This window comes from Oryctolagus cuniculus, chromosome 19, assembly GCF_051225735.1.
Source record: "Oryctolagus cuniculus isolate XC-2025 breed Fujian yellow rabbit chromosome 19, ASM5122573v1, whole genome shotgun sequence".
Taxonomy (NCBI): Eukaryota; Metazoa; Chordata; class Mammalia; order Lagomorpha; family Leporidae; genus Oryctolagus; species Oryctolagus cuniculus.
Window position 1 is genome coordinate 56300331 of NC_142885.1, and position 26997 is coordinate 56327327.

Sequence of the window (26997 nt, forward strand, 5' to 3'; positions counted from 1 at the left end):
GAAGGCAGTGGAAGATGGCCCAAGTTTTTGGGCACCTGCCACCCACATGTGGGATCTGGATGGAGTTTCTGACTCCTTGATTCAGCCTTGTCCAGTCTTGGCTGTTGAAGCAATTTGGGGAGTGAACCAGCAGTGAACCTTTGCCTCTCTCTCTCTCCCCTGCCCCCACCCCCTGCTCTCTGCCATTCAAATAAAAAATATTAAACATACAAACAAACAAACAAAAATGGTGGCTTCGAAGGCAGCTCGGGTGGGAACAGCCACAGTAGAGTGAGACAGCTGGAGATGTGGACCATCCCACAGGGATAGATGAAACTATTGCTGAGTTTATCAGGATGACCATCCTGAAATCCCTATGTCTGAAAAGCCTGGAATTTTTTGTCTGAAAATCAACTGCAGTTGTTAAGCTTCTGGCAGAGAAAGGAATCTCTTGGTCAATGTGTGGTTCTACTGTGTTGAGGAGGAGCGTGGTGGGGGCAAGAGGTGTGGAGTCACCACACAGACCCCAGGAGTTGGGTGAAAGCAGGCCAGAGGTGAGCAGCCCACAGACTCGTTTATTTCAGTTGGTACAGCAGCTTAAATAGCCAAGGCAGCCAATCCAGTCAAGGGGCGGTCTATGCCCTAACCAATCACAGCCTGTTGCCAGGCAGTATCCGAAGCCATTCAATCACAGCCTGTTGCCATGTGGTTTCCAAAGCCATCCAATCACAGCCTGTTGCCAGGCAGTTTCTGTTGCCAGTGGCCATCTTGGCATGGCCTTCTCATTCCACCACAAAGAGGAATGTGTCAGTCTCAACCAGGTGTCCCTTTTAGACATCATTTGTACTCAAGTTCACATGCACCAGAAAATCATGGATGTTTATCAGATGAGTAAAGGACCAAATGGAGGCGCTGACCTTTTTGATATAGAATAGTTTAAAAGTTCATTTAAGAAAATTCTTCAGAGAGCCTTAAAAAATGTGACGGTCAACTCCAGAGATGCTGAGGAGAATGCAGTCTGGATTTGAATCACCTGGAGGAATGCAGTATACTAAGCCAAACCAGTGCAAACCTACTTACATGGTGTACTACTCCCACAATCTCTATGCCTTTACTTCTTCCTCCAGGCTCAAGAGTAATATTCCCCTTCTGGGTCAGGTATTGACAACTGCTAGCAAACACCATCAGATTGTGAGAATGGACCCAAGAAGCAGATACCTGGACTCTTTTTTTTTTTTTTTTTTTTTTTTTTTTTGACAGGCAGAGTGGACAGTGAGAGAGAGAGACAGAGAGAAAGGTCTTCCTTTGCCGTTGGTTCACCCTCCAATGGCCGCCGCGGCCGGCGCGCTGCGGCCGGCGCACCGCGCTGATCTGATGGCAGGAGCCAGGAGCCAGGTGCTTTTCCTGGTCTCCCATGGGGTGCCGGGCCCAAGCACCTGGGCCATCCTCCACTGCACTCCCGGGCCACAGCAGAGAGCTGGCCTGGAAGAGGGGCAACCGGGACAGAATCCGGCGCCCCGACCGGGACTAGAACCGGTGTGCCGGCGCCACTAGGCGGAGGATTAGCCTAGTGAGCCGCGGCGCCGGCCGATACCTGGACTCTTTTAAGGCTATTGTTTTCAAGCAGTGTAATCAGAATTTTGAAATCCACAATCCTACACACTTCTTCAGGAAAAGAGCCTTGGGCTGGACATAAACATAGATTCAAGGATCATTCATGAAAAGGCAGTAGAAAAAGACAAAGTCCAGAGAATAACTTAAGAAACTTTTGGAGACTATCCTCAACCACGACTAGAATTTACATAACATAAGCTCAAAACAAAGTTCAAAAGTGATTTAAATGGGAGTATCCTGGCTGACAGGGAAGAACCACTGAGGTGCCTAGTAAGGTTCCCCAGCCCACATCTTTTGGAAGCACTGAAATCCTTAGCACAGCTGGAATTGCAGATGTACCACTTTTTCTATTGCTCACTTGCATACCCAGTAGGGAATGAATTATTTTAAAATTACAGATAAATCAAATACATATGGTTTTCTAAGTGCAACTACAAATATAGCCTATATATTTGCTAATGGCTAGTTGGAGGGTTTTTTTCTAGGATATTTGTACAGTTTCTTTCTATGAATTTATATTTTATAAATTAATTATTGGTATTGAAAGTTTAGAAACCTTCATATAATTGTTGGGACTGATTGTTTCCTTACCCCCATGTTCTGCTAGGAACAGCAGTTGTGGGCATTTGAGATTTGACAGGGTTTCTATGGCTCCAGACCTGACCCTCAGTACTAGACTGCTCTGAGTCAAGCAGGAGGCACAGTGGTTGAGCCTACTAGGCATCATGTCCAATATCCTTTCTCCCTCTCCTGCCTCTTCTCTATCCTGGGCATATCTGGTTTCATTTGCTGATGTCCAGGGATTTTCTTGTAAGCCTTGAATCACTCAAAGAAACACTAAGAAACTATACCTGACTCAAAACCCCTGGGAGAATCATAAAATTAGTCCATTCAGGGGGAAGAGTTGGGCCATGAAGTTGTTATTGTAAGAGGCTATCTGGGGCCAGCACTGTGGCATAGCAGATGAAGCTGCCACTTGCAGTGCTGGCATCCAATATGGGCACTGGTTCATGTTCAAGCTGCTCCACTTCTGATCCAGCTCCCTACTAATGGCCTGGAAGAGTAGTGGAAGATGGCCAAAGTGCTCACGCCCCTGCACCCACATGGGAGACCCAAACCTTCTGGCTCTTGGCTTTGGATCAACAGAGCTGCAGCTGTTGTGCCCATTTGGGGAGTGAACCAGCAGATGGAAGACCTTTCTCTCTGTCTTTCCTTCTCTCTCTCTGTAACTCTGCTATTTATTTATTTGAAAGGCAGAGAGAGAGGTCTTCCATCCACTGGTTCATTCCCCATATGGCAGCAACGGTGGAGTTGTGCTGATCTGAAGCCAGGAGCCAAGAGCTTATTGCAGGTCTCCCACGTGGGTACAGGGGCCCAAGAACTTGAGCCATCTTCTACTGCTTTCCCAGGCCATAGTAGAGAGCTGGATCGGAAGTGGAGCAGCCAGGACTTGAACTGGCACCCATATGGGCTGCATGCACTGCAGGCAGTGTCTTTACCAGCTGTGCCACAGCTCCAGCCCCAAATAAATCTTAAAAAAAAAGAGGCTGTTTATATGATTATTCAGTTATATAAAATCATTGTTTTTGCTGTAAATATACTTTTAATTATCTTTTATCATGTGTAACATTTAAAATGACCATTATTGTACTGATTTGTGAATAAAGATATTGGAAACTTAAAAAAAACAAAAGTTTGAGATCAGGCAGCCATACTTTGTGGGGGCCTTATGACATGCTATAACATGGCAGATGGCATCACATGGCTGGAGTATGTGCAGAAGAGAGGGAGGGGACAAAGGAGCTGAACTGCTGAATAACAGTGCTCTCTTGCAAGAACTCATCTATCTCCATGAGAACTCATACAGTATCATGATAAGACACTAATCCCTCTTAAATGCCAACACCACTACATTGGCAACCAAATTTTAACATAAGTTTCCACTGGAATAGTCTACATACATCCAAAACATAGCAACTACCAAATATCACTGAGTGGTGTGAATAATGTATGGTGATCAAACCATGTGAATATGGCTCTTCTTAAAAGGCTCAAGCACTGATTCAAAAGTAATTATCAAAGAGCTTGTTTTTTAATACCTTCTGCCAGAAAGGAGCTAATAATCTTATAGGCATCTAAGAAATGTTTTAAATTACTTGAGAAATGTTGGTGTTACCTGAAGCACAGAGTATTCCAAGGTGACTTTGAAAATTAATACTCTAGAGTATTTGTAAAAATTCATTCATTTTCACTGCCTTAATATCACCACCCTTTTTGCTTCTCTGGACCTATCTGGGTTTTGTGGACAATGCAGGTGGAACACAGGGCTTTTGGTGCTTCTCATCCTTCAAGAAGGCACAGAACAGGACAGTGTGTGAAACGGGATATTCTCAGTGAGGGGAGTTCTCAGAGGAGGTAAAGTTGGGGCAGGAACTCCCCAGAGGCTCATTCCCTCTGACTTTCAGACTCCTAGCTCCAGTTATGGTGGAGGTCTGAATTTGGTGGCTTTCTCCACTGATGGCAGCAGTCGTGGTACTGGAGGTGGTGATGGTGGTGGTGATGGGGCTGGCAGTAATGATGGTGATGATAACAACTGTCACTCAGAGTCTCTGCATTCTCCTTTTGATGTATTTACTAGGTACCACACAGAGAGGCTTACATACAGTCTTTCATTCAACCCTTGTTGCAATCCTTGCTACCCCCACTTAACAGTTAATGAACACTAAGGATAGGTATATCACATAACCCACTTATCAGCTACTCCACTAGTGACTATGGAATGAACAAACAGGAGGGGCTTCAAAAAGTTCTTGGAAAACTGAATGAAAGAAAATGCAAACTTGGTATAAACTTCTTCATGTCCCTTTATAGTGCAAGTTAAGGACTATCAGACCTACTTTACAAGTGAAGAAGCAGATACTCAGAGAATTTAGGTAACCTGTCCAGGAGCACAGAACCAGTAAGGGGCAGAAGCAATTTCAGACTTGAATCATGTACCGTCAGCTAAGTGGTGCTGTGCCAAGGCTGCCTCCATGGAACTCGGTAGGGTGGACAAGGCCCAGTGAGGGAGAAGGAAATCTCAGTGCTTGGCCATCTTACCTCATTCACTGAATTTGGGTCCCTACCTATGATTAGTTTTTTGAGGATAATGACTTTATCCTGGGACTTTCCACTGTAGGATTATATACACTGTGAGAGGCTGAACAATAGCCCCTCAATGATGTCTATGCCTGAATCCCTGGAATCTGTAAATGTTTCTTATATAGTCTCTTAGCTTGTGTTGCTATAGTAAAATATCATAGACCAAGTGAGTTCAAAAACACACGTTTGTTTCTCACAGTTTGAGAGGCAGGAAGGATGAGATCAGGTTGCCAGCATGGGCATGGTGTTGGTGAGGGCATTCTTTTCAAAGCTTACAAATGGCCACCTTCTTGCTGTCTCCTCACATAGTGAAAGAAAGAGCTCTAGTCTCTTCTCCATCTCTCTTTTTTAAAGATTTATTTACTTGAAAGGCAGAGTTAGAGAGAGAGGGAGAGGCAGAGAGAAACAGAGAGAGATGCAGAGATCTTCCATCCACTGATTCACTCCCCAAATGGCCACAATGGCCATGGCTGGGCCAGGCCAAAGCCAGGATCCAGGAGTTTCATTCAGGTCTCCCAAACTGGTGCAGGGGCCCAAGCACTTGGGCCATCTTCCACTGCTTTCCCAAGCACATTAGCAGGGAGCTGAATTAGAAGTGGAATTGGAGGCCAGCGCTATGGCGCAGCAGGTTAACACCCTGGCCTGAAGCCCCAGCAACCCATATAGGTGCCACTTCCAATTCAGCTCTCTACTATGGCCTGGGAAAGCAGCAGAAGATGGTCCAAGTCCTTGGGCCCCTGCATCCGTGTGGGAGACCCAGAAGAAGCTCCTGGCTCCTGGCTTTGGATCAGCGCAGCTCCTGCTGTTGCAGCCAATTGGAGAATGAACCATTGGATGGAAGACCTCCCCCCCACCCCGCCTCTCCTCTCTCTGTGTAACTCTGACTTTCAAAATAAATAAAATAAATATTTAAAAAAAAAGTGGAATAGCCAGTACTCAAACTGGTACCTATATGGGACACTGGGATGCAGCTCAACAATGTCAGCCCTCTCTTCCTTTTCTTATAAGGACACCCACTCCTTCTTGAAGGCTCTGCCCTCATGACATCATCTAAACCTAATTACCTCCTGGAGGCTCACCTCCAAATAGCATCAAATTGGGATTTAGGGCTTTAATCTAAGAATTTTAGCAACATACGAGATTCAGTCTATAGGATAAGACACATAGGAATTAAGGGTACAGACCTTGAGATGGGAAGACCAAACTGGATTATCTTGGTAGGCTCAATCTAAATCCCTGAGTCTTTAAACTCAGAGCAACTTTTCCAGCTGGGTTGAGGCTGGGAGATGGGGGAAAAGGTGCGGGGAATGGTGATACAAAAAGGGTCAGAGAGATATGCAATGATAAGGACTCCTTCCACCACTGGTGGATTTGAAAATGGAGAAGTGGCCGGCGCCGCAACTCACTTAGCTAATCCTCTGCCTGCGGCGCTGGCACCCTGGGTTCTAGTCCTGGTTGGGGCGCTGGATTCTGTCCCGGTTGTTCCTCTTCCAGTCCAGCTCTCTACCGTGGCCCGGGAAAGCAGAGGAGGATGGCCCAAGTGCTTGGGCCCTGCACCCGCGTGGGAGACCAGGAGGAAGCACCTGGCTCCTGGCTTCGGATCGGCACAGCATGCCGGCCATAGCGGCCATTTGGGGGGTGAACCAACGGAAAGGAAGACCTTTTCCCCTTTGTCTCTCTCTCTAACTCTGCCTGTCAAAAAAAAAAAAAAAAAAAAAAAAGAAAAGAAAGAAAGAAAGAAAAAGAAAATGGAGAAGTGAAGAGCCAAGAAAAGTAGGTGGCTTACAGAAGCTAGAAAATGCAAGGAGACACAGTCTTCCCGTGAGTCTATGGAAAAGAACACAATTCTACTGACACCTTGATTTTTGCCCACTGAGACTGCTGTTGAACCTCTGGCCTCCAGAACTATAATAAAAGTTTGTGACAATTTATTATGGCTGCAATAGATAACTAATATACAGATAGATTTCTTACCCTGTTGCCACTACTTGTTTTAGCTGGGGAGGTAGTTTGACCATGAAGTCAGCACGAACAGTGACTATCTGCAGAGAAGGAAGCCCTGGGGTGCTGGCGCTTCTTGTGCCTTCTCGTTAGCAGCTTCAGTGCTCGACTAGCATTTGAGCCAAATCATTATCACTGTGTTCACTCTGCTGTTATTCCTCTCTTCAGGAGAACCTGATGCACCTCTCTCCAAACTAGTGCTTCTCAAACTTGAACGTGAATGATAACAGCAAACACTTACTGAGCACGCTGTACTTAGTGCCTACCTGGATCCCTTCATTTAATCTCATCAACCCTCTGAGGTAGATATTGTCATTAGGGTTTCATTTCAGGGAACTGAGGCACATAGTTTAATGTAGAATTACCTTCATGGAGGGCCACTTGGTGGGTCCCTCCAGAGAGATTCTGACAAAGTAGGCCCAGGAAAAGCCCAGGGAGGTGGGTTTTAAACCACCTCCAGGTGAGTCTTGCACCTGTCTTCCAGGGACACTAATGATAATCTCTGGTCTCAACTGAAACAACGTTGCCCCCCCCAGGAGAAATCTGCCAATGTCTACAGACATTTTGGTTTAGGGGGAGGACACTCCTGGTAGGTACCTTGTGGGTCGAGGTCAAGGACACTGCTAAACATCCTACCATGCACAGCATGGCCCCCAAAGCAGAGAACCATTCAGCCCCAAATGTCAGCAAGTGCTGAATTTAAGGAACACTGGTCTGGACAAAGTGCTCACAGGCTGCGGAGCAGAGAAGGCTCTGACTTAATGCTTCAGTTTGCCTGTGCTTTCAGAATATAGTGCCCTTTACCAAGGCTTTCTCTTTATGGCTTCAGTTATCTGGAGTCAACCTCAGTCAGAAAATAAATGAAAAATTACAGAAACAGACATACAGAACATACAGACTACCTGGGCCCCTCCTCATAATGGCTACTTCAGTCTCTTCCTATTTTCTTCTTATCTCTTCACTCTCATCCTTATTTCCTACTTCACTGAAAAACTTAAGTGCAACAGATGCCCTCCTCTGCTTCCTTTGTCACGTTTTTGCCTGGGACATCTAGGTCACATGGGAACATACCTTCATTAAAGATCAGAATATCTGCATTTCCATGGATCTCTTTGGGCAGGGCCCAGCTCATCCCCAAGTCCTCCTGGGATGGACATCTAAGGGCGACCTTTCTCTGCCTCTCCTTCCCTTCTCCCTCATATTTTCTATCTCCCACCTTCTCCCCAGGGTCTGGCTCCTTCCTGAAAGATGGGGCTCTATGTTTGAGGCCCTGGACATTTCTTCCAGCCCATCATCATTCAGATTGTTCAGAGTGGAGCCATGTCAAAGACAAACGTTTTTATTGTCAATACTAACCATCTCTTGCAGGAAGGCATTCTGGCATTATTATTTAATAAGCTTTATCCCTTTCTGCAGCCTCTCTAGACAAAGAGTAGAAGCAGAGAGTGAGGAAACAAAGGCCTGAGGGTAAGAGACAGTGCCAGTGTGACCCTATCACTGAGGTCCACATCCAGTTCTCTCCCGCCTTTTATTTGGACCTGGATGCAAAGGGCCCTTTCCCTTCCATGGAGACACCTGTGTTCTCACTTCACCTTCCTGGCTCCCAACAGGCCACTCCCTTCCTAAGAAAGCTGACATCGAGGATTTATTCTGCTGGGATTCTGGGTCATGGTAGAGCTGGTCCTATTAGGATCTGGAGGGCAGCACACTTGTGGGGCCTGCTACCCCATACTCCTTCTCAGAGTCAGCCCACAGGCCTTGCTGAAGGAAAGGCTCCAATGTAAACTTGGGCCTCCACCTTGTTGAACCTACAAACCAAAGGCAGAGACCATCCATAGATGGGGGTGTCCCAATGGAAAAACTTTTAAAAATATTATTTACTGGGGCTGGCATTGTGGCATAGTGGGTAAAGCTGCTGCCTGCAACGCCAGCTTCCCATATGTGTGCTGGTTCAAGACCCGGCTGCTCCACTTCCAATCCAGCTCCCTGCTAATGTGCCTGGGATAGCAATGGAGGATGGCCCAAGTTCTTGAGCCCCTGCACCCACACAGGATATCCGAAGGAAGCTCCTGACTGCTGGCTTCAGCCTGGCCCAGCCCTGGCCATTTTGGCCATTTGGAGAGTGAGCCAGCAGGTGGAAGTTTTATCTCTCTCTCTCTCTCTCTCTCTCTCTTCATCTCTCTGTGCAACTCTTTCAAATAAATAAATAAGTATTTAAAATTATTTATTTATTTGAAAGGGAGAGAGAGAAAAATGAGTATCTTCCATCTGCTGATTCGCCTCCCAGCAATGACCAGGGCTGGACCAGACAAAAGCCTGGACCCCAAAACTTAATCCAGGTGTCTTATAAAGTAGTAGAGATCCATCTACTTGAATCATCACCTGTTGCCTCCCAGGGTGTGCATTAGTGGGAAGATGGAAGGGAGAATGAGCCAGGAATCAAACCCAGGTACTCCAATATGAGACACAGATATTCCAACTGGTTAACTGCTAGGCCAAAGGCCCATCCCATAAGACCTTCTATGAGCAAGGTTAGTAGCAGAAGCAGGAGGGTTCTGAACAGAAAAGCCTCAGGGAGGTAGAAGACTGTGAGCAAGAGGAGGGCATCCATGGAAGAAGGGCGGGTGAAGAGTGGAGAGTCCCAAGACGGGGAGGTCTCAATCAACTCCAGTTGCAGGGGGATGAGACTACCCTCATGTAGCTGCTCTCCAACCTGTAACTTAAGGCCTTGTGACTTGTGAGCACCTGAAGTGTGACTGGTCCGCACTGAGAAATGTGCTATGTGTAAAATACATACTGGATCTGAGACTTCATACCTAAAATTTAAAAAAAAACTCAATAATTTTAGACTGTTGATTACACTTTGAAATGATGAACTTTTGGATCTATTGAGTTACATAAAACACATTACTGGGGCTGACACTGTGGCGTAGCTGGTAAAGCTGCTGCCTGCAGTGCTGGCATCCCGTGTGGGCACCAGTTCTAGTCCCGGCTGCTCCACTTCCTATCCAGATCTCTGCTATAGCCTGGGAAAGCAGCAGAAGATTACCCAAGTCCTTGGGCCCCTGCACCCATGTGGGAGACCTGGAAGAAGCTCCTGGCTTCGGATCGGCACAGCTCTGGCCGTTGCGGCCAATTGGGGAGTGAACCAGCAGATGGAAGATCTCTCTCTCTGTATCTCTCTCTCTCTCTGTCTCTCCTTCTCTCTGTGTGTAACTCTTTCAAATAAATAAATAAATCATTTTAAAAAACCACATTACTAACAATTTCTTCTACTTCTTTTTTAAAAATGTGCTCAAGGTCACATTTGAGAATTTGGGTTCCCTCAACCGCAGAGCCCTCCCTGTGGGGTGGTCTGAGGCATATGTACGGGGCAGCACTGTAGAAGGAAGCCCAGCAGCACCCTCCCTCACAAGGCTGGCTGGGGGACAGAGCAGCCAGGAGCTTCTGAATTAAAAGCAGTTCCTTCAGCTCCATGGGAAATGGTGACTCATTAAAAGCAAGCGGCTGCTTCCTATTATATTTGCATTATAGCAAGGAGAGAGGCTTGGTATATCCCATGACAGCATGTTGGGGGTTGAGATGAGCTTTTTTCTGAGATTTAATGATCGATAATAAAGACCAGGGTGTTACCCAGAGCCTATAAAATGCATCAGGCAGTAATGAGGCTCAGATCTCGTCCCCTAATATTTAAGACACTCTCTAGGGTGGACACCAGGAAGCAATTCTTGTGGCTACTCAGGGAGGTAAGCCTCAAGGCACTGGCTCCTTGACAGAGGGCCGGCAACCTTCCCTGTACTCTCCTTTAGGCAGGCATAGCTGCACAACTGGAGGTTACCATCTTATCCACAGGGGCAGAGGAATGGCCCAAATGGCCAGGTCTTTCATTCTCTGAATCCAGTGATTTTGATTCTGCCCCCATATTAGTCCTTCCAGGAAAAGGAAATGTGTTGATGGCAATGATGATACTGACCACTCTATCACATCCAAGCACTGCACCAAGCACTTGACATATATTATCCCAGCTCATCTCCCCAGCAGTAATAAGGTAGGGAGTACTGTCAGCTTTTCACAGAAGAGGAAAGTGAGATTTAGGAAGAGTAACTAGCCCAAGTCACCCAGTTAGCAGTAAAGCCAGGGTTTTAACTAGAATCTGTCATGAGCCAATGACTATTGCAGAGCAATGACGCAACTTTTCTCCATGAGGGTACAAGATCCTTGATAGAAAGTCAACCCCTTTGGGATTGGCTTATTTCACCCAGCATAATCTTTTCCACATTCCTAACAGGGATCACTTTTCAGTTAAAATTTAAACATCTAAGAATAATTGTGTGTTAATTACAGAGTTCAACCAATGGTACTAGAACAAAAAAAAAATACTAAAATGGATAAAGTATTACATTGTACTTCCCAAAGGGACAAATACCATATGTTCTCCCTGATCGGTGACAACTAACTGAGCACCAAAAAGGAAACCTGTTAAAGTGAAATGAACACTATGAGAAATGGTGACTTGATCAGCCCTCACCCTGACTGTTGAAGTGAAATGGACACTATGAGAAACGGTGACTTGTTCAGCCATTGCCCTGATTGTTGATGAACAACTTCATAAGTCATCCCTCTTAGTATTTTTTTGTCTGTTCTAATTAATACTATTGGTTGAATTCTGTAATTAATACACAGTTATTCTTAAGTGTTTAAACTTAACTGAAAAGTGATCCCTGTTAAATATAAGAGTGGGAATAAGAGAGGGAAGGGATGTCCAATTCGGGACATGCTCAAGCTGACTTGCCCCAAACGGTAGAGTTAGAAACATATCAGGGGATTCCAATTCAATCCCATCAAGGTGGCATTTACCAATGCCATCTCACTAGTCCCAGTGATCAATTTCTGTTCACAATTGATCATAATGACAGGACTAAGAACCAAAGGGATCATATAAACAAGAATAGTGTCTGCAAATACTAGCTGATAGAATAAAAAAGGGAGAGAATGATCCAACATGGGAAGTGTGATACACAGCAGACCCATAGAATGGCAAACGTCCTAAACAGCACTCTGGCCTCAGAATCAGCCCTTAAGGCATGTGGATCCGGATGAAAAGCCCATGAGAGTATTTCAGGCATGGAAAGCCAAGACACTCCGGGGGGGGGGGGACCTAAATGAAAGATCTCTACAAGTGAGATCCCAGTGGAAAGAATGGGTCATCAAAGAAGGAGGTACCTTTCTCTGAAGGGAGGAGAGAACTTCCACTTTGACCATGGCCTTGTCTAAATATGATCAGAGTCGGTGAACTCAGGGGGCTTCCATAGCCTTGGCAGCTCATGACAAGAGCCTAGGGTGATTACTGATGCCATAAACAAGAGTGTCAATTTGTTAAGTCAACAACAGGAGTCACTGTGCATTTATTCCTCATGTAGGATCTCTGTTCTTAGTGTGCTGTACATTGTGATTTAATGCTATAACTAGTACTCAAACAGTATTTTTCACTTTATGTTTCTGTGTGGGAGCAAACTGTTGAAATCTTTACTTAATGTATGCTAAACTGATCTTCTGTATATAAAAAGAATCGAAAATGAATCTTGATGTGAATGGAAGGGGAGAGGGAGTGGGAAAGGGGAGGGTTGTGGGTGGGAGGGACGTTATAGGGGGGAAGCCATTGTAACCCATAAGCTGTACTTTGGAAATTTATATTCATTAAATAAAAGTTAAAAAAGAAAGTCAGCCCCGTAGGGGTGGGGAGATTTTTGTCTTTCTGGTTCATTGCTCCATCAATACTGCTTGGAGCAATGTCTACCACAAAGCAGGTTCTTGATGCATACTTACTATGGAATGATAATAGCAAAGAGTACAGAGCACTTTCTAAATGTCCAGTCCTTAAAGAAATCACCTTAAGTGATAGGCTTCTCTAGTGACAGAAAAGCCAGTTCACTCATACTGCTGTGCTTGCAACTGACAGATCCTGGGAGGTTGTGGTGATGGCTCAAAAAATTGGTTTGGAGGCCAGTGCCGTGGTATAATAGATTAAAGCTGCCACCTGCAGCACTGGCATCAGTTTGGGTCTTGGCTGCTCCTTTTCTGATCCAGCTCTCTGCTATGGCCTGGGAAAGCAGTGGAAGATGGTCCAAGTGCTTGGGCCCCTGTCCCCATGTGGGAGACCTGGAGGCTCCTGATCGACCCAGCTCCAGCTGTTGCAGCCATCTGGGCAGTGAACCTGTGGATGGAAGATTTCCCTCTGTCTGCCCAACCCCCCTTATCTGTAACTCTGCCTTTCAAACAAATAATCTTAGAAAGGAAGGAAGGAAGGGAGGGAGGGAAAGAGGGAGGGAGGGAGGGAGGGAGGGATTGTTTTTCTGCCATCCACGTGGGAGACCTAGAATGAGTTTTGGCTCCTGGCTTTACTCAGTCCTGGCCACTGTAGACATTTGCAGAATGTACCAGCAGATGAGAGTTCTGTCTCTCAAATTAAAAAAAAAAAAAAAAACACACAAAAAAAAACCACCTCCAATATTAACATCATTGTCCCCATGTTTCAGATGAAGAAAGAAAGGTCCAAAGTCATCAGTCAAGAATGAGAGCTGAACCCTGAAACCCTGAAATAGTTGCCTATAACCAATCCCTTCTCTTGCCCTATTCCAGGCTGACCTGGCTACCACAGTGCCTGCACACACCAACCTTTTCCTTTCCCTTTTTTTCCCATTACTTTAAAGGTGTTTTGAACATATAACACCTGGCCATTGGTAAAATTCTGAACCATATCATTAATAATAATGCACTGGTGTCAGGTTCTTTGTAATATTAACGATGGTGGGAATTATGTGAAGGGTATAGGGGACCTCTGTACGATCTTCACAACATCTCTATAAATCTAAAATTAATTTAAAAAGTACTGAAGATTTCAAATTATAGGAAAGGACATACAGACACAAGCTGGATCTCCTACAGCACTGCCCCAAACGCATGTCCTCCTCCAACTGCAGTCACTGCAGCCCTTCTCTTATGTGTCCTTGGAGGATATTCCAAGGTTGCTAGGTGCCTAATAGATATTTATTTGTATGACTCCAACAATTAGAGAATATTTTCATTTCCTTGCCTTTGTTCTATGAGCTTGGTTGGAGTAATTACAGCAGTTCTTCCTTGTCTAAGAGCTGGGAGGCCACATTCCAAGTCCCCAGAGGATGCTTGAAGCCATGGATGGTGCTGAACCTTATATGCACTATGTTTTTCCTTGTATATCCTTGTGATAAAGTTTAATTTATAAATTAGGCACAGTAAAGATTAAGACAAGTGGGGTGGGCATTGTGGTACAGCAGGTTAAGTTGCCACTTGTGACCCTGGCATCCTATATTGGAGTGCTGCTCTGAGTCCCGGCTACTCCTCTTCTGATCTAGCTTTCTGCTAATGTGAGTGGGAAGCAGCAGGTGGTGGCTCAAGTACTTGGGCCCCCACCACCCTCACAGAAGACCTGGACGGAGTTCCAGGCTCCTGGTTTTGGCCAGGCCCAGGCTCGGCTGTCGCAGCTATTCAGGGAATGAATCAGCGGCTATAAGATCTCTCTGCCTCTCTGCCTTTTAAATAAATAAATCTTATAAAAAGAATAGCAACTAATAATTGAGAATAACACTGTATACTATAATAAAATTGCACTTTGGGGTCATTAAATAAGGGTTACTTGAACATAATAAGCACTATGACACCACAACAAGTTGATCTGAAAACCAAGTCATCCTCTAGTGACTAATAGGTGGCTATTTGTATACAATGTGGATATGCTGGACAAATGGATGATTCATGTTCCAGGAAGGACTTGAAAGTTTACCACACTATTTAGAAATGTGCACAAGGTAAAACTTATGAATTGTTAACTTCTGAAAATTTCCATTTAACATTTTTGGATGGCTATTGACTGCTGCTAACTGAAACTCCAGAAAGCAAAACTACCAATAAGGAAGACTAACTTGTACTCAGATTCTTTGGGTACAAGACCTGACACATGGCTGTGAATTTTCCTTCAAGCTTCTTATTTAATTTCCAATGAGGACTTGTATTTGGGTTGTCGAGGGACTCTCAAAAGCACATGCTGCCAAATTATTCCACATCCTATGCAATGTGGCTGTGAGGCTGACCTCATGACAGGATGTCTTTCCACTAGGCAGTAGCTCTTCCAGGAGAGGGAACAGGTACCCCCAGTGGTTCTGAGATGGTTCTAGCATCAAACAACATAAAATTACATAGCAGGAAAGCTCTTCTCTTTTTTCCAGTTACAAACCTTTGTTAGGTGATAAGTAAAGAGATCCTCAATTTGGTGTTAGTTCATCTTTAACACCTCCAGTACTTGTTAATTCATCTTGTTAAGAAACAAAAACAGGCTTCAGTCTGAACCTCCATTGGGTTGCAGTATTTATCCAGCATAATATCACTTTGTTTTCAACAGGTGTACTTTTATGGTCACTTTCTAACATGCTGATAGTTTTTTTTTTTTAAAAGCAAGATAGCTTAATTTTTTTAATTCATTTGAGAAACATAGGAAGTGAGTACATGCGTGCAAGAGAGAGTGAGCAAGAATGAGCAAGTACACTTCCATCTACTGGTTCATTCCCTGAATGCCTGCAACAGCCAGGGACAAAATCGGAACCCAGGAACTCAATCCAGGTCTCCCACATGGTAGCAGGAACCCAGCTACTTATGAGCCATCACTCCTGCCACAAAGGATGCACAGCGGCAGGAAGCCAGAATCAGAAATGGAGCCAAGACGCTAACCTAGGCACCCCATTGGGATGCCAGCATCTCAAGTGACATTTTATCTGCTGTACCAAACGCCCATCTGTGACTTGTTTGTGGGTATCATATGACAGTTCCTTGAAGAGGTTTGAGGAATGCTGAGTACACAAAGTGCAGATGCCCATATGTGGCTGTGATGAATTCTGGACAGTATCTGGAGTTTGGCAAACACTATTCTGCAGCCATTTTGACCTAGAGCATAGGCTTTGCCATTAAATAGATCTGGGTTTCATCCCTGCTCTGCCGCTCATTGGCTGAACAACTTTAACAATCAGTTATAACCTCTCTAAGCCTCGTTATATTGATCTATACAGAGAGGTTGCTAATGATAATACTTTCCTCCCAGGGTATCTAAGGAATGATGAGCTAATACGTGGCTCACTGTAAATGCTTAATAGGAACAAGCCCAGAATATGTACCAATACAAAGTGCTGAAGCAGAAAATCGTAGGGATTGTCCAGGGCACCCCAAGTTCAAATTACTACTGTGACCAAGGGTTGCAACACCTAGTCTAGGAAAGACATATCCTTGGTCCCAGCAGTGTTACCTACCTGGCCTATATTTACATGAGAAGTTTCTGGATTGCCAGCCCTTGTCCAGCATCCCCTCCGTGGCTCCTGTCCCAGAGTAGCTTCATATTTTCAAGATAAATGACTAACCCTGCTGGCACATCCCAGTCATGCCTGGCGCACAGCTCTTGTTTGCTGGAGCTGCTGCTCCTGAGGCACGCATCTCTCTGGGTGGCATTTGGGGATAGAAAGATGGATTTAGCTGCCTCTTCCCCCAGAAGTGACTCAGCTCCTGGAAGCTCAGTAACAGCAATGGCAGTTGGAGCCCTGGGGACTTCTGTGCTGTGATGTCTCCCTCTCTACAACACAGCTCTGCTTGGAAATGTGCAGTAGATCCCATGTAAGGTCTGGTTTGGTTAGCCAGCCCCCGACACTCCTCTTGCCTACCCTCAGGGTTTGTCCTCATGGAGACATTGCAAGGCAGATGTTGGATGGCAGCTTCCCATCAGGAAAATGTCAAGAAAGGGACATCCTAAGATGTTATTTCTATCACGCAAGTTCATACTTAAAGGAAACTGACCATGTGTGACACTCATTCATTCACATCTGGTACCACGATTTCTCAGAGTCTGGTCTAAAGATGCCCTTGTTGAAGCTCCCTGGGCATGGTCTCCAGTCCAGGGTTCTCTTAATCCCTGAAGGAAAGGCCAGGGGGTTACTCTTTAAACAGCCTTCCGAGATGATCCCCTGCCCACTAACATTAAAGAACACCACTCCTCATGTCCCCAAAGCAATATAATATACAGGTTGACTATCCCTTTTCTGACATGCTCGGGAGCAGGAATGCTTGCGATTTTGGAGTTTTTCAGATTTTGGAACATTTGCACAGACTTTACTGGAACATCCCTAATCTGAAATCAGGATTTCTGAGCAAGTGAGGTTTTGGATTTTTGATTAGGACTGCTCAGTTTGCATTCAGCTTTCTTTGTTGTGATAATTATGCTATTTTTTAAGTAGGAAGATAATTTTAAAGTGAGTATGATTACAACAAGGGCTTTGGAGGAGGATAGTTCTTATTTTAAATCGCACTCCAACACTTTCCTTTTCTTTAGCCTCAAGTTAATCATCTGTGAAATGGGGTAACAGCACAGAATATCTAGGTCTGTTTCAAGAATCAAATAAAGTGATGCACAGACTTTGGCATGTGGTAAGTGCTGAATGGATGTTAGCTTTTATTGTTACTGGGCAACTTTGGGCTTCTGGACCTGTGAAGTGGAGCAATTAAGGTAGCTACCACTTAGGGTGACAGCTAGCTGGAAAACTTCATAAAGGGGCAGGTGGTAAATATTTGAAGCCCTGTGGGCCACAGTCTCTGGCGCAGCTACTCAGTTCTGCTGCTGGAGTGCAAAAGCAGCCATAAATATTACATAAATGAAAGCGCTCAGTCAGTGTTCCAGTAAAACTTCGCTTCTGATACCAGGCCCAGGGCTGGGTCTGGCCCACTGGCTGTGGCTTGTCAAGCCTCAGCTGAGGGAGTTGTTAAAAAGAAATGAGATGAGGCTTACGGTGAGCCCAGCACAGAGTGCTCACCACAGGAAAGAGGTCTAACGATGTCATGGGTGACCTGAGATCTAGACTTTGCTCCTTCCTCTAGGGGAAGGACAGCATCCTTGGGCAAGAATTTTCAACAGAGGTCCCAGCCCTATTTTCTTCCCCAACTCGAAGCTGAATGTTCATCTCAGCACCTGGAGCCTGGCAGCTGCTGCCTCCGTCCTCCCCCGAGGGTGGAGGTAAAATGCCAATTCGTGGGGTGTGATGAATTTTCTTGGTCCCACGCCTCGCCCCAGAGTGTGTTGCCATTTTCAGCATCTGTCCCATGAAAATCAGGTTGCCCAACTGAACTGTGATGTGAGAAATTAAGATACTTATATTGCGGGGTGATTAACTACACACGTTCACATTCACAAATGTGTTGAACTCTCACCAGGAGGCTGCATAAGGTGGTAGACACATGTGGCTAAGGAGAGGGAGGGAGACAGCGAGTGAGTGAGTTGGGTTTAAGTTCTATCTCTGTAATGTTCTGGTTGTGTGATATGGGGCAAGTCACTTCCTGTTTTCTTTTAAAAATTTATGTATTTACTTTCATTTTAGTTGAAAACGAAAGAGATAATATGAATCTTTCATCCACTGATATCCAATAGCCAGGCTGGGCCACACCAAAACCAGGAGGCCAAAACTTGATCCAGGTCTCCCGCATGGGACCCAAATGCTTGATCCATCACCTGCTGCCTGCCAGGGTAAGCATTACCAGGAAGTTGGATTGGAAGCAGAGTAGCCAGAACTAGAATCAGGCACTCTGATAAGGGATACTGGCATCCTAAGCAGCATCTTAACCATTGTACCAAACACTCACCCCCACCTCCTTTGTCTAAGTCTCATAGTCATCCTCTGTGAAGCAGCGATTAAGTAAGATAATACATGTAAAGCTTCCAGCACAATGTAACCATTGAATCCCACTGTCGGGGCTTGAAGTCTTTGGCTATTCATCATTGTGCAGGTGCCCCTTGACTTACGATGGGGTTACCATTAAATCCATTTTAACTTGAAAATATCATAAGTTAGGTGTTGCAGTGGATTACACTGCCACCTGCAATGCCAGCAACCCATATAGGTGCCAGTTTGATTCCCAACCGCTCTACTTCCAACTTCCTGCTAATGAGTCTGGTCCAGGCTTTAACCACTGCAGTCATTTGGGAAGTAAACCAGCAGATGGAAGATTTCTTTCTCTCTCTCCCTCCCACCTCCCTCCCTCTCTCCCTTCCTCCCTCCCTCTTTCCTTCTCTCTCTCTATTTCAAATAAATAAATACATAAATCTTTCAAAAGAGAAAATGTCGTTAAGTCAAAGCACACTTGAATATATCTAATCCATTGACACACCTAGTTCAGCAGCACAGCACACTGTGGAATGTCTGTCATTCACCCCCATGATCATAGGCTGACTGGGCAGTATCAAGATAGCATCATACCAGGCCGGCACTGTGGCACAGTGGGTTAATGCCCTGGCCTGCAGTGCCAGCATCCCATATAGGCGCTGGTTCAAGACCCGGCTGTTCCACTTCCAATCCAGCTCTCTGCTATGGCCTGGGAAAGCAGTAGAAGATGGCCCAAGTTGTTTTGCCCCTGCACCCATGTGGGAGACCCAGAAGATGCTCCTGGCTCCTGGCTTCAGATCAGCGTAGCTCTGGCTATTGTGGCCATCTGGGGAGTGAACCAGCAGATGGAAGATCTCTCTCTGTCTCTGCCTCTCTGTAACTCTTTCAAATAAATAAATAAATCTTAAAAAAGAAAAAAGATAGCATCATACCACCAGGAAGGATCCAAATTAAAAACACAGTTTCTACTAAAAGTGTATTGTTCTTGCACCACTGTAAAGTTGAGAGATCATTGCCGAGGGCCATCTGTAGTGCTTGGTGTCCTAAAATTCATCTCTCACAGAACCTCAGACTGTGACCTCATTTGGAAATAGTCTTTGCAGAGAGTATTAAGATAAGGATTAAGATGAGATCCCAATTGATTTGGGTGGGCCCTAAATCAAAGGGGACAGAGAAGACACACAGAACCACACAGAGGTAGCCATAGCAAGATGGAAGCAGAAGTTAGAAAGATGCTACTAGGAGCCAAGGACCCGCTAGGCACCACCAGAAGCTGGAGGGGATGAGGAAGGATCCTCCCCCAGAGTCTGTGGAGGGGAGGGGGGTCTGCCAACACCTCTATTTGGAACCTCTGGTCCAAAGATTTGCAAGAGAATAAATCCCTGTTGTTTTAACCCTGCCAGCTTGGGACACCTTTGACTCCCAGATGTGAAGGAATAGAGGTATCCATCTACAATACCTGTATGGACAATAGGCAGCCGTGATGGGGCAGAGCATAAATTTGGAGGCACAAGTGGGCTCGGTTCTTTCCCACACCAGCTTTAAGACTTGTTTATTTGTTTTCTTTTTATTTATTATTATTATTTTTTTATTTTTTGACAGGCAGAGTGGACAGTGAGAGAGAGAGACAGAGAGAAAGGTCTTCCTTTTTGCCGTTGGTTCACCCTCCAATGGCCGCCGCGCCCAGCGTGCTGCGGCCGGTGCATCGCGCTGATCCAATGGCAGGAGCCAGGTGCTTCTCCTGGTCTCCCATGGGGTGCAGGGCCCAAGTACTTGGGCCATCCTCCACTGCACTCCCGGGCCACAGCAGAGAGCTGGCCTGGAAGAGGGGCAACCGGGACAGAATCCGGCACTCCGACCGGGACTAGAACCCGGTGTGCCGGCGCCGCAGGCAGAGGATTAGCCTAGTGAGCCACGGCGCTGGCCAAGACTTTGTTTATTTGTTAAACAACAACAAACAGAGATCATCGCCTCTGACTGTGGTGAGGTTTACGTGAGGTAGTGGAGCGGAGCAGCTACCTTGGCTGAAGCAAGAGTCATCTCATCACCATAGATGGAGCATGGCAATGCCTCGCTTCATTCATTTCTCACAGCTGCCCTACTGGTAGGCTCTCTGTTCTCTTGTTAGGGGGAAACTGAGCCAGTGAGGCTAGTAAACCCCTCAAGGCCATGCGGGTAACAAGAAGCACACATAGGACTGAAACCCAGGCCATCTGATTCAAGAACACCCACCCTGCCACCCATTCCTAGGTTTCTACAGCCTTAAACTGCCCTGTTCCCAGAGCTAGCCCGGTTGGAGCTGGCACACAGTAATGCTCAATTAATATTCACATCGTTATCTTACCCATCCTTTTTTCAAGCTTCAAACCCAAGAGCCATCTCAGCATAGTGTCAGGGTCAACAGAACCCCAAATCCAATCCCAGCAGCTCTGAAGCCTAACCCAGTGAGATATTTACTCAGCACTTCACATGAAAAATTTCTTATAAATCCTCTGTACACATTCCTTCCTTTTCCCAAGTCAAGCCTGAGACAACTCTGACTTCTCTCCCTCCCATTCTCCGTTTCCAGGTGGGTTTCAAAGCCATTCCTGAGTAACTGACACTCGCTTGCCAGTGGCCACCTTGGCATGGCCTTCTCATTCCACCACACCATTCTCCCCTCCCTTCCTTTTCAGCCTCATCCAACACACCAGCTCCACAAGATCGCAGGATCATCGTCAGGACTTGCCAGCCTTAAAGGGCAGGGATATGGTAACTGTTAATGTCTCCAATGTCACAGTTTTCCCTCTCATCCACTTCCCCTCTCTTCCTGCCTTCTAGACAATTGTTCAATGGTCCCTTTGCAATTCAACACCAGGTTATGCACAATCTATGCTATGAAATCCTGAAGCTCTCTGAAAACAGAGAAGCAGACACTGCTGGGAGTGAGAGGCTGAACCACAAAGGGGAGGAAATCTCTATAACCACCATGCCAAATCGCTCCAAGTAACTGCCAGGCCTTTTCCACTGCCTTTGTCATTTCTTCTCTTCCAATGAGGAATCATCTCAGAGAATGAAGACCATTCATTTCAATGCGGGAACCAACCACAGGGAATTGCCATTCTCCGGGCTTTCCAGAAAACTAAGTTTTGAATAGTGGAGGGAAGACAAGAAATTCCAGGACATAGAATGGATGTGTTGGGGGTTGTCAACTCACCAAAAATCTGAGGTCTACTGAAGAAACCAGGGTCAGGAGAGTCACACAGTGGCAGGCTTCTGGGAGGTGGCATTCTCCCAAGATCCAGGCAGGCAACAGTTGACTTCAGGGAAGTCTGCAAGTCACAATACCCAAACTCCTACACAGATGGGCAGAGCGAGGGCTCCCGGTGTAGCAAGAAGACAGACCTGTGGACAGAAGGCAGCTTTCCAGATCACAGACTTGGGTATAAGGGAAACACCAAGGCAGGAGAGAACTGAGGCGCTGAGCGGGGCCCAGCCTTCATGGTGGGTGTGGAAGGAGTTAGCAAAACTCTAACTTTCGCCGGCGCTGTGGCTCAATAGGCTAATCCTCCGCCTTGCGGCGCCAGCACACCGGGTTCTAGTCCCGGTCGGGGCACCGGATTCTGTCCCGGTTGCCCCTCTTCCAGGCCAGCTCTCTGCTGTGGCCAGGGAGTGCAGTGGAGGATGGCCCAAGTGCTTGGGCCCTGCAACCCATGGGAGACCAGGAGAAGCACCTGGCTCCTGCCATTGGATCAGCCCGATGCGCCAGCCGCAGCAGCTGGCCGCGGCGGCCATTGGAGGGTGAACCAATGGCAAAAGGAAGATCTTTCTCTCTGTCTCTCTCTCTCTCACTGTCCACTCTGCCTGTCCAAAAAAAAAAAAAAAAAAAAAAACTCTAACTTTCCATTGCAATAATATCTATATAATTATATAGCTCTATATAATCTACTCACATCTTGGTGTCAATTTTTTTCAGAGTTCTAAAAAATATGTGTGTTTACATCAATTGCTGTGAAATAACCTATGGTATTGACATGGCAGCCTAAAGAACTAATACTTTGTCTCATACACACACATACAGATAGACATATGTGTATGTGGTGTCTTTCTATATAAATGGCCATATGGTTTATGTCTATATATGCTAATTTTATGTATGGTCTTATATAAGTGGCAATATATATAATTGTCCATCAAAATGTTACACAGTTCTCAGGGACTTTTTTACTTCGTTCTTTTTGCCTACCTGCATGCTGTGAATTTTTTTACAACAAACTTGTATTACTTTGTGTTACTATTACTTAGTGTCACCACAAGATACTTATTACAAACTTTCTTTGGCTTAGAGTCAGCCTCATTCTTGGGTGCTAGGACAGGGCGAAGTGGCCGTGGCTGAGGGGGGATATCGGGCAAGGAGAAGTTCAGAAATTGAGGCCAGGCTGACACTGCCACTATCTTAAGCTGGTTTTGAGGGCCGCTGTGGGCCTCAGCTTGCCAGCAAAATAGGATTCCCATGTGACTTAGTCCTGCTTCTGTTGCTATATCATAACACTCAGCACTGGAGAATTTGTTTAAAAAAAATAATTACAGAGGCTTTATTTTGGCTCACGGGTTTGAAAGCTGGGAAGTTCAGAACCAGGAGACCGCACTGTCAAGCGACTTCCGCAGGGTTACAACATGGCGGAGTAAAGCTAAAGTACAAGCGCGAGCAATTTCCACTGAGAACTTGTGGGCCGACAACCCACTCTCGCGGGAACTAGTTCCGTCTCACGAGAACTTGAGAACTCGCGTGAGGACAGCTTCCTCGCGCGAGAAACACATTCATTCCCGCTAAAACCCTAAGCCTGGGAAACAAGACCCCGAGTGAGCTTTTGCTGGAAACAAACCATTCTTCACACACACACACACACACACACACACACACACACACACACACACACTTGCCAGACAGGCTGAGGCCTGTGGGTCCCCGCCGTGTGGGCCAGGGTTGCAGGGGCAAGGCTCCTCCCTGGATCGCTGATGGCTTCTGTCTCCTGGGGGTTCCTGGAAACCCGTGCAGCCTCACAGTCCTGACGCCCGCGTCTCGTGTCCCCTGCACAGGTCAGCTGGACATCATCTCCATGGCAGAGACAACCATGATGCCGGAGGAGATTGAGTTGGAGATGGCGAAGATCCAGCGTCTCCGGGAAGTCTTGGTCCGGCGGGAGTCGGAGCTCAGGTTCATGTGAGTGCTGTGGGGCAGAGGTCGGAGGAGGGGCTGTGCCAGCGGTGGACACTTCCTGTGTGCCGGGCCCTGGGATAAAAGCCTCATGTATGTTAAAATGATACTAATAAGCTCATTTCATTGTCACGCCTTCTAGAATAGCAGGTATTGTTATCTCCCGTGTTAAGCAAGACTCTGGAGTTGAGGCCAATCTGACTCAAAAGACCAAGATTATTTTTGTGTGTTAACTGCTGGAGAAGGATGACAAAAGAGAGAGCAAGAGGGAGAGACCCTGAGACAGTCCTCTGCTCTGGGGTCCCTAGGAGCACTTGGTATGGCTCAGATATACCTAAGCTAAAAAAGCAAACAGGTGGTGGTTAAGATGTCACTTGGAACCCACGCATACCATATGGGAGTGCCTGGGTTGGATCCCGCAGTTCTGCTCCTGATTCCAGCTTCCTGCTAATGCACCCTGGATGATGGCTCAAGTAGTTGTGTCCCTGCCACCCACACAGGATTGAATTCCAGTCGCCTGGCTTCACAGCCCAGCTGTTGCCAGCATTTGAGGAGTGAACCAGTGGTTGGGAGATTCCTCTATTCCTTTCCCTACCTGCAAATAAATGTATAAATATTTTTTTAATTGGGTGAGCTTAGGCATGTACTTAGGCATCTGAGCTTCAATGTCCTCATTTGTAAACTGTGAGAAAATAATATGTCTCTCCTGGAATCGTTGGCAACCTCAGAGTCACGGGTGTTGAATGTCCGTTCTCTATGGAGTTCAGCACTGCTGAGGAATCACAAGTAGTGTTTCTAGACGAACTGTAATTTTAAAAACTTGCCTCTGGCAGACACACAGTGAGAGCAAACTAAAAACACAACAATAACAGAGGGTTAAACGACTACCTGGCTGGAGAATTCCCCAAAATTGACTGCCAGTTCCCGACCCGGCTGCACTAGCAGCTGCAGGAACCCCACGACTTCCAGGCGTGCCGAGCCCCTCCCTCGTTTACTGATGATGCAGCATCATGAGACTTGGGCACATGAATGGACCATTTGCAGATGGGGAGACTGAGGCTCAGAGAAGTAAATCAACCTGCCCAGGATCCCCCTGCTAGGAAGAGAGGTTAGGATTCAGGCCCTGCCCTTCCTGCCTTCCATACCTGTGCTGTCACTGCGACCAGCCCTTCTCTCTTACCCCATAAAATGAACCATGATAGTCACAGCTCCTATTTATTCAGCTTTCTGCATGTGCCAGACCCTGTGCAAAATGCTTTGTGTGCACGACCCCTTCTCACGGGAGCCTTCGGAGGAAGGGTGTGGAATATTCCTATCTTACACATAAGAAACATCCTTCCTTTTGTCTGGAAATAAGCTAAGCCAAATACCCAAGCATCCAGGAAAAACTCCTCTGTCCCTGTGCTTTAAAGGAAGACAGAGAAGCACGAGTTCTATTTTAAAGTACAAAAATCAGGCCAGCATTGTGTTAGAGCAGTTAAGCTGCCACCTGTGATGCTGGCATCCCATGTGAGTGCTGGTTCGAGTCCCAGCTGCTCCACATCTGATCCAGCTCCCTGAGAAAGCAGTGGAAGATGGCCCAAGTGCTTGGGCTCCTGCCACCCACATGGGAAACCTGGATGGAGTTCCAGGTTCCTGGCTTTGACCTGGTCCAGCCCTGGCTTTTGCAGCCATTTGGGAAGTGAACCAGTAGATGGATCATTCTCTCTCTCTCTCTCTCTCTCTCTCTCTGTAACTCTGCCTTCCAAATACATAAAATAAATCTTAAAAAAAAAGTACTGAAAAGCCCTTCAGCCTGAAAGTGTTCTAAAGCCTCCAGACATTGCCTTTGCTGCTGCGGGAACACTGACTGCCACTTTGCATCGACTGACCTTCGCAGAACATGTCTGTGTGCGCGCACACAAAGGCATTCCCAGCATCTGCACGTGCCTGGGAGTGCATTAGGACAAGCATAACTAACATTTATTAAGCTCTAGCTCTGTGCCAGGCATTGCACTAAGCTCTCGATTTGTGAGCTCACCGAATTTCCTCATCAAGCCCATGAGTCCAATCACTTAGGGAAAAAATCAACAGTAGGTACTTGAAAAAAAATCTAATTATCTAGAAGATGCAGAAGGATGTCAGGTAGTCAGGACACAGAGCGAGGTCTCAGTGATGTTTTCCAGGGAGAGTCAGCCTCCAGAGCCCCAGCAGTCTTTCTGGCATCCTACAGACAGGAGTGGGTGCTAAGGACGCTCCTCTGAGCCCAGCGTAAACCAACGTGCACTGCCCCGAGGTGCACCCAGCCCATTGCCCTCAGAGATGCAGGAAGGACTCTCCAATGACAGGAAGAGAACATAGCGCACTCAGATCTGCACAGACTCCTTATCCATCATCCTCAGATTTCCAGGCCAGCAGGCTGCAGGCCAGATTGATGCTTTAATTCAGTCTCCTAGTTATGAGGAGTCTTCAAAAAGTTCATGGAAAATGTGTCTTATGAAAAAACTATGCTTGGATTTCAATTTTTATATCAAAATGCTCTTATCTTTAATTTCCATTTTCTCCAGATTTTTAAAAGTACCCTTGTGTTTCTCCAGGCTGTTCCTTTCCATGTTTTAGGGCTTATCTTGCAAGTGGGCTCTGCTCTTATCTCCATTTTGGAGGCGTTAGAGGTTAAGAAATTTGCCCAAGGTGGCAATATCAGAGTAGTTTGATAAGTTCATGGAAAATGTGATTGAAAGATATGGATTGGCTTTTGACCCAGGGGTTAGGATGCTCGTGTCCCACTTAAGTGCCTGGGTTGGGTCCCCAAGTTCTGTTCCTGACTCCACCTTCCTGCCAGTGCAGACCCTAGGAGACAGAGGTGATGGCTTAAGTAATTGAGTTCCTGCCACCCATGTGGGAGACTTGGATGTAGTTTCAGGCCTGGTCCAGCCCCAGCTTTTGAGGGTATTTAGGAAGCGAACCAGCAGATGGGAATTCTCTGTTTGTCTGTCTGTCTTTCTCTGGTGCTCAAATACATTAATTTTAAAATTTTTAAAAAGATTTTATTTATTTATTTATTTGAGAGGTCGAATTACAGACAGAGAGAGAAAGGTCTTCCATCCACTGTTTCACTCCCCGAATGGTCACAGTGGCTGGAGCTGAGCTGATCTGGAGCCAGGAGCTTCTTCCAGGGTTCCACACAAGTGCAGTGGCCCAAGCATCTGGGCCATCTTCTTCCACTGCTTTCTCAGGTCATAATCAGAGAGCTAGATCAGAAAAGGAGCGGCCAGGACACTAACTGGCGCCCATATGAGTGCCAGTGCTATAAGCAGCGGCTTAGCCTACTACACCAAAGTGCCAGCCCCAAATTTAAAAATT

General features: G+C 46.1%; 1 protein-coding gene and 1 pseudogene across 4 annotated transcripts in view; both read left to right on the plus strand.

Moving 5' to 3' along the window:
* LOC138847060 (centromere protein N-like) overlaps positions 1–2059 on the plus strand; it is a 54206-nt pseudogene extending 52147 nt beyond the window's left edge.
* The window catches only part of BMERB1 (bMERB domain containing 1), a 155272-nt gene that overhangs the window by 52572 nt on the left and 75703 nt on the right, over positions 1–26997 (plus strand). For all 4 annotated transcript variants that reach the window (XM_089321617.1, XM_089321616.1, XM_008257799.5 and 1 more), the window contains exon 2: positions 23538–23661. In XM_089321617.1, the coding sequence (XP_089177743.1) occupies positions 23538–23661 (124 nt within the window). The remainder of the gene's footprint in view (positions 1–23537; positions 23662–26997) is intronic.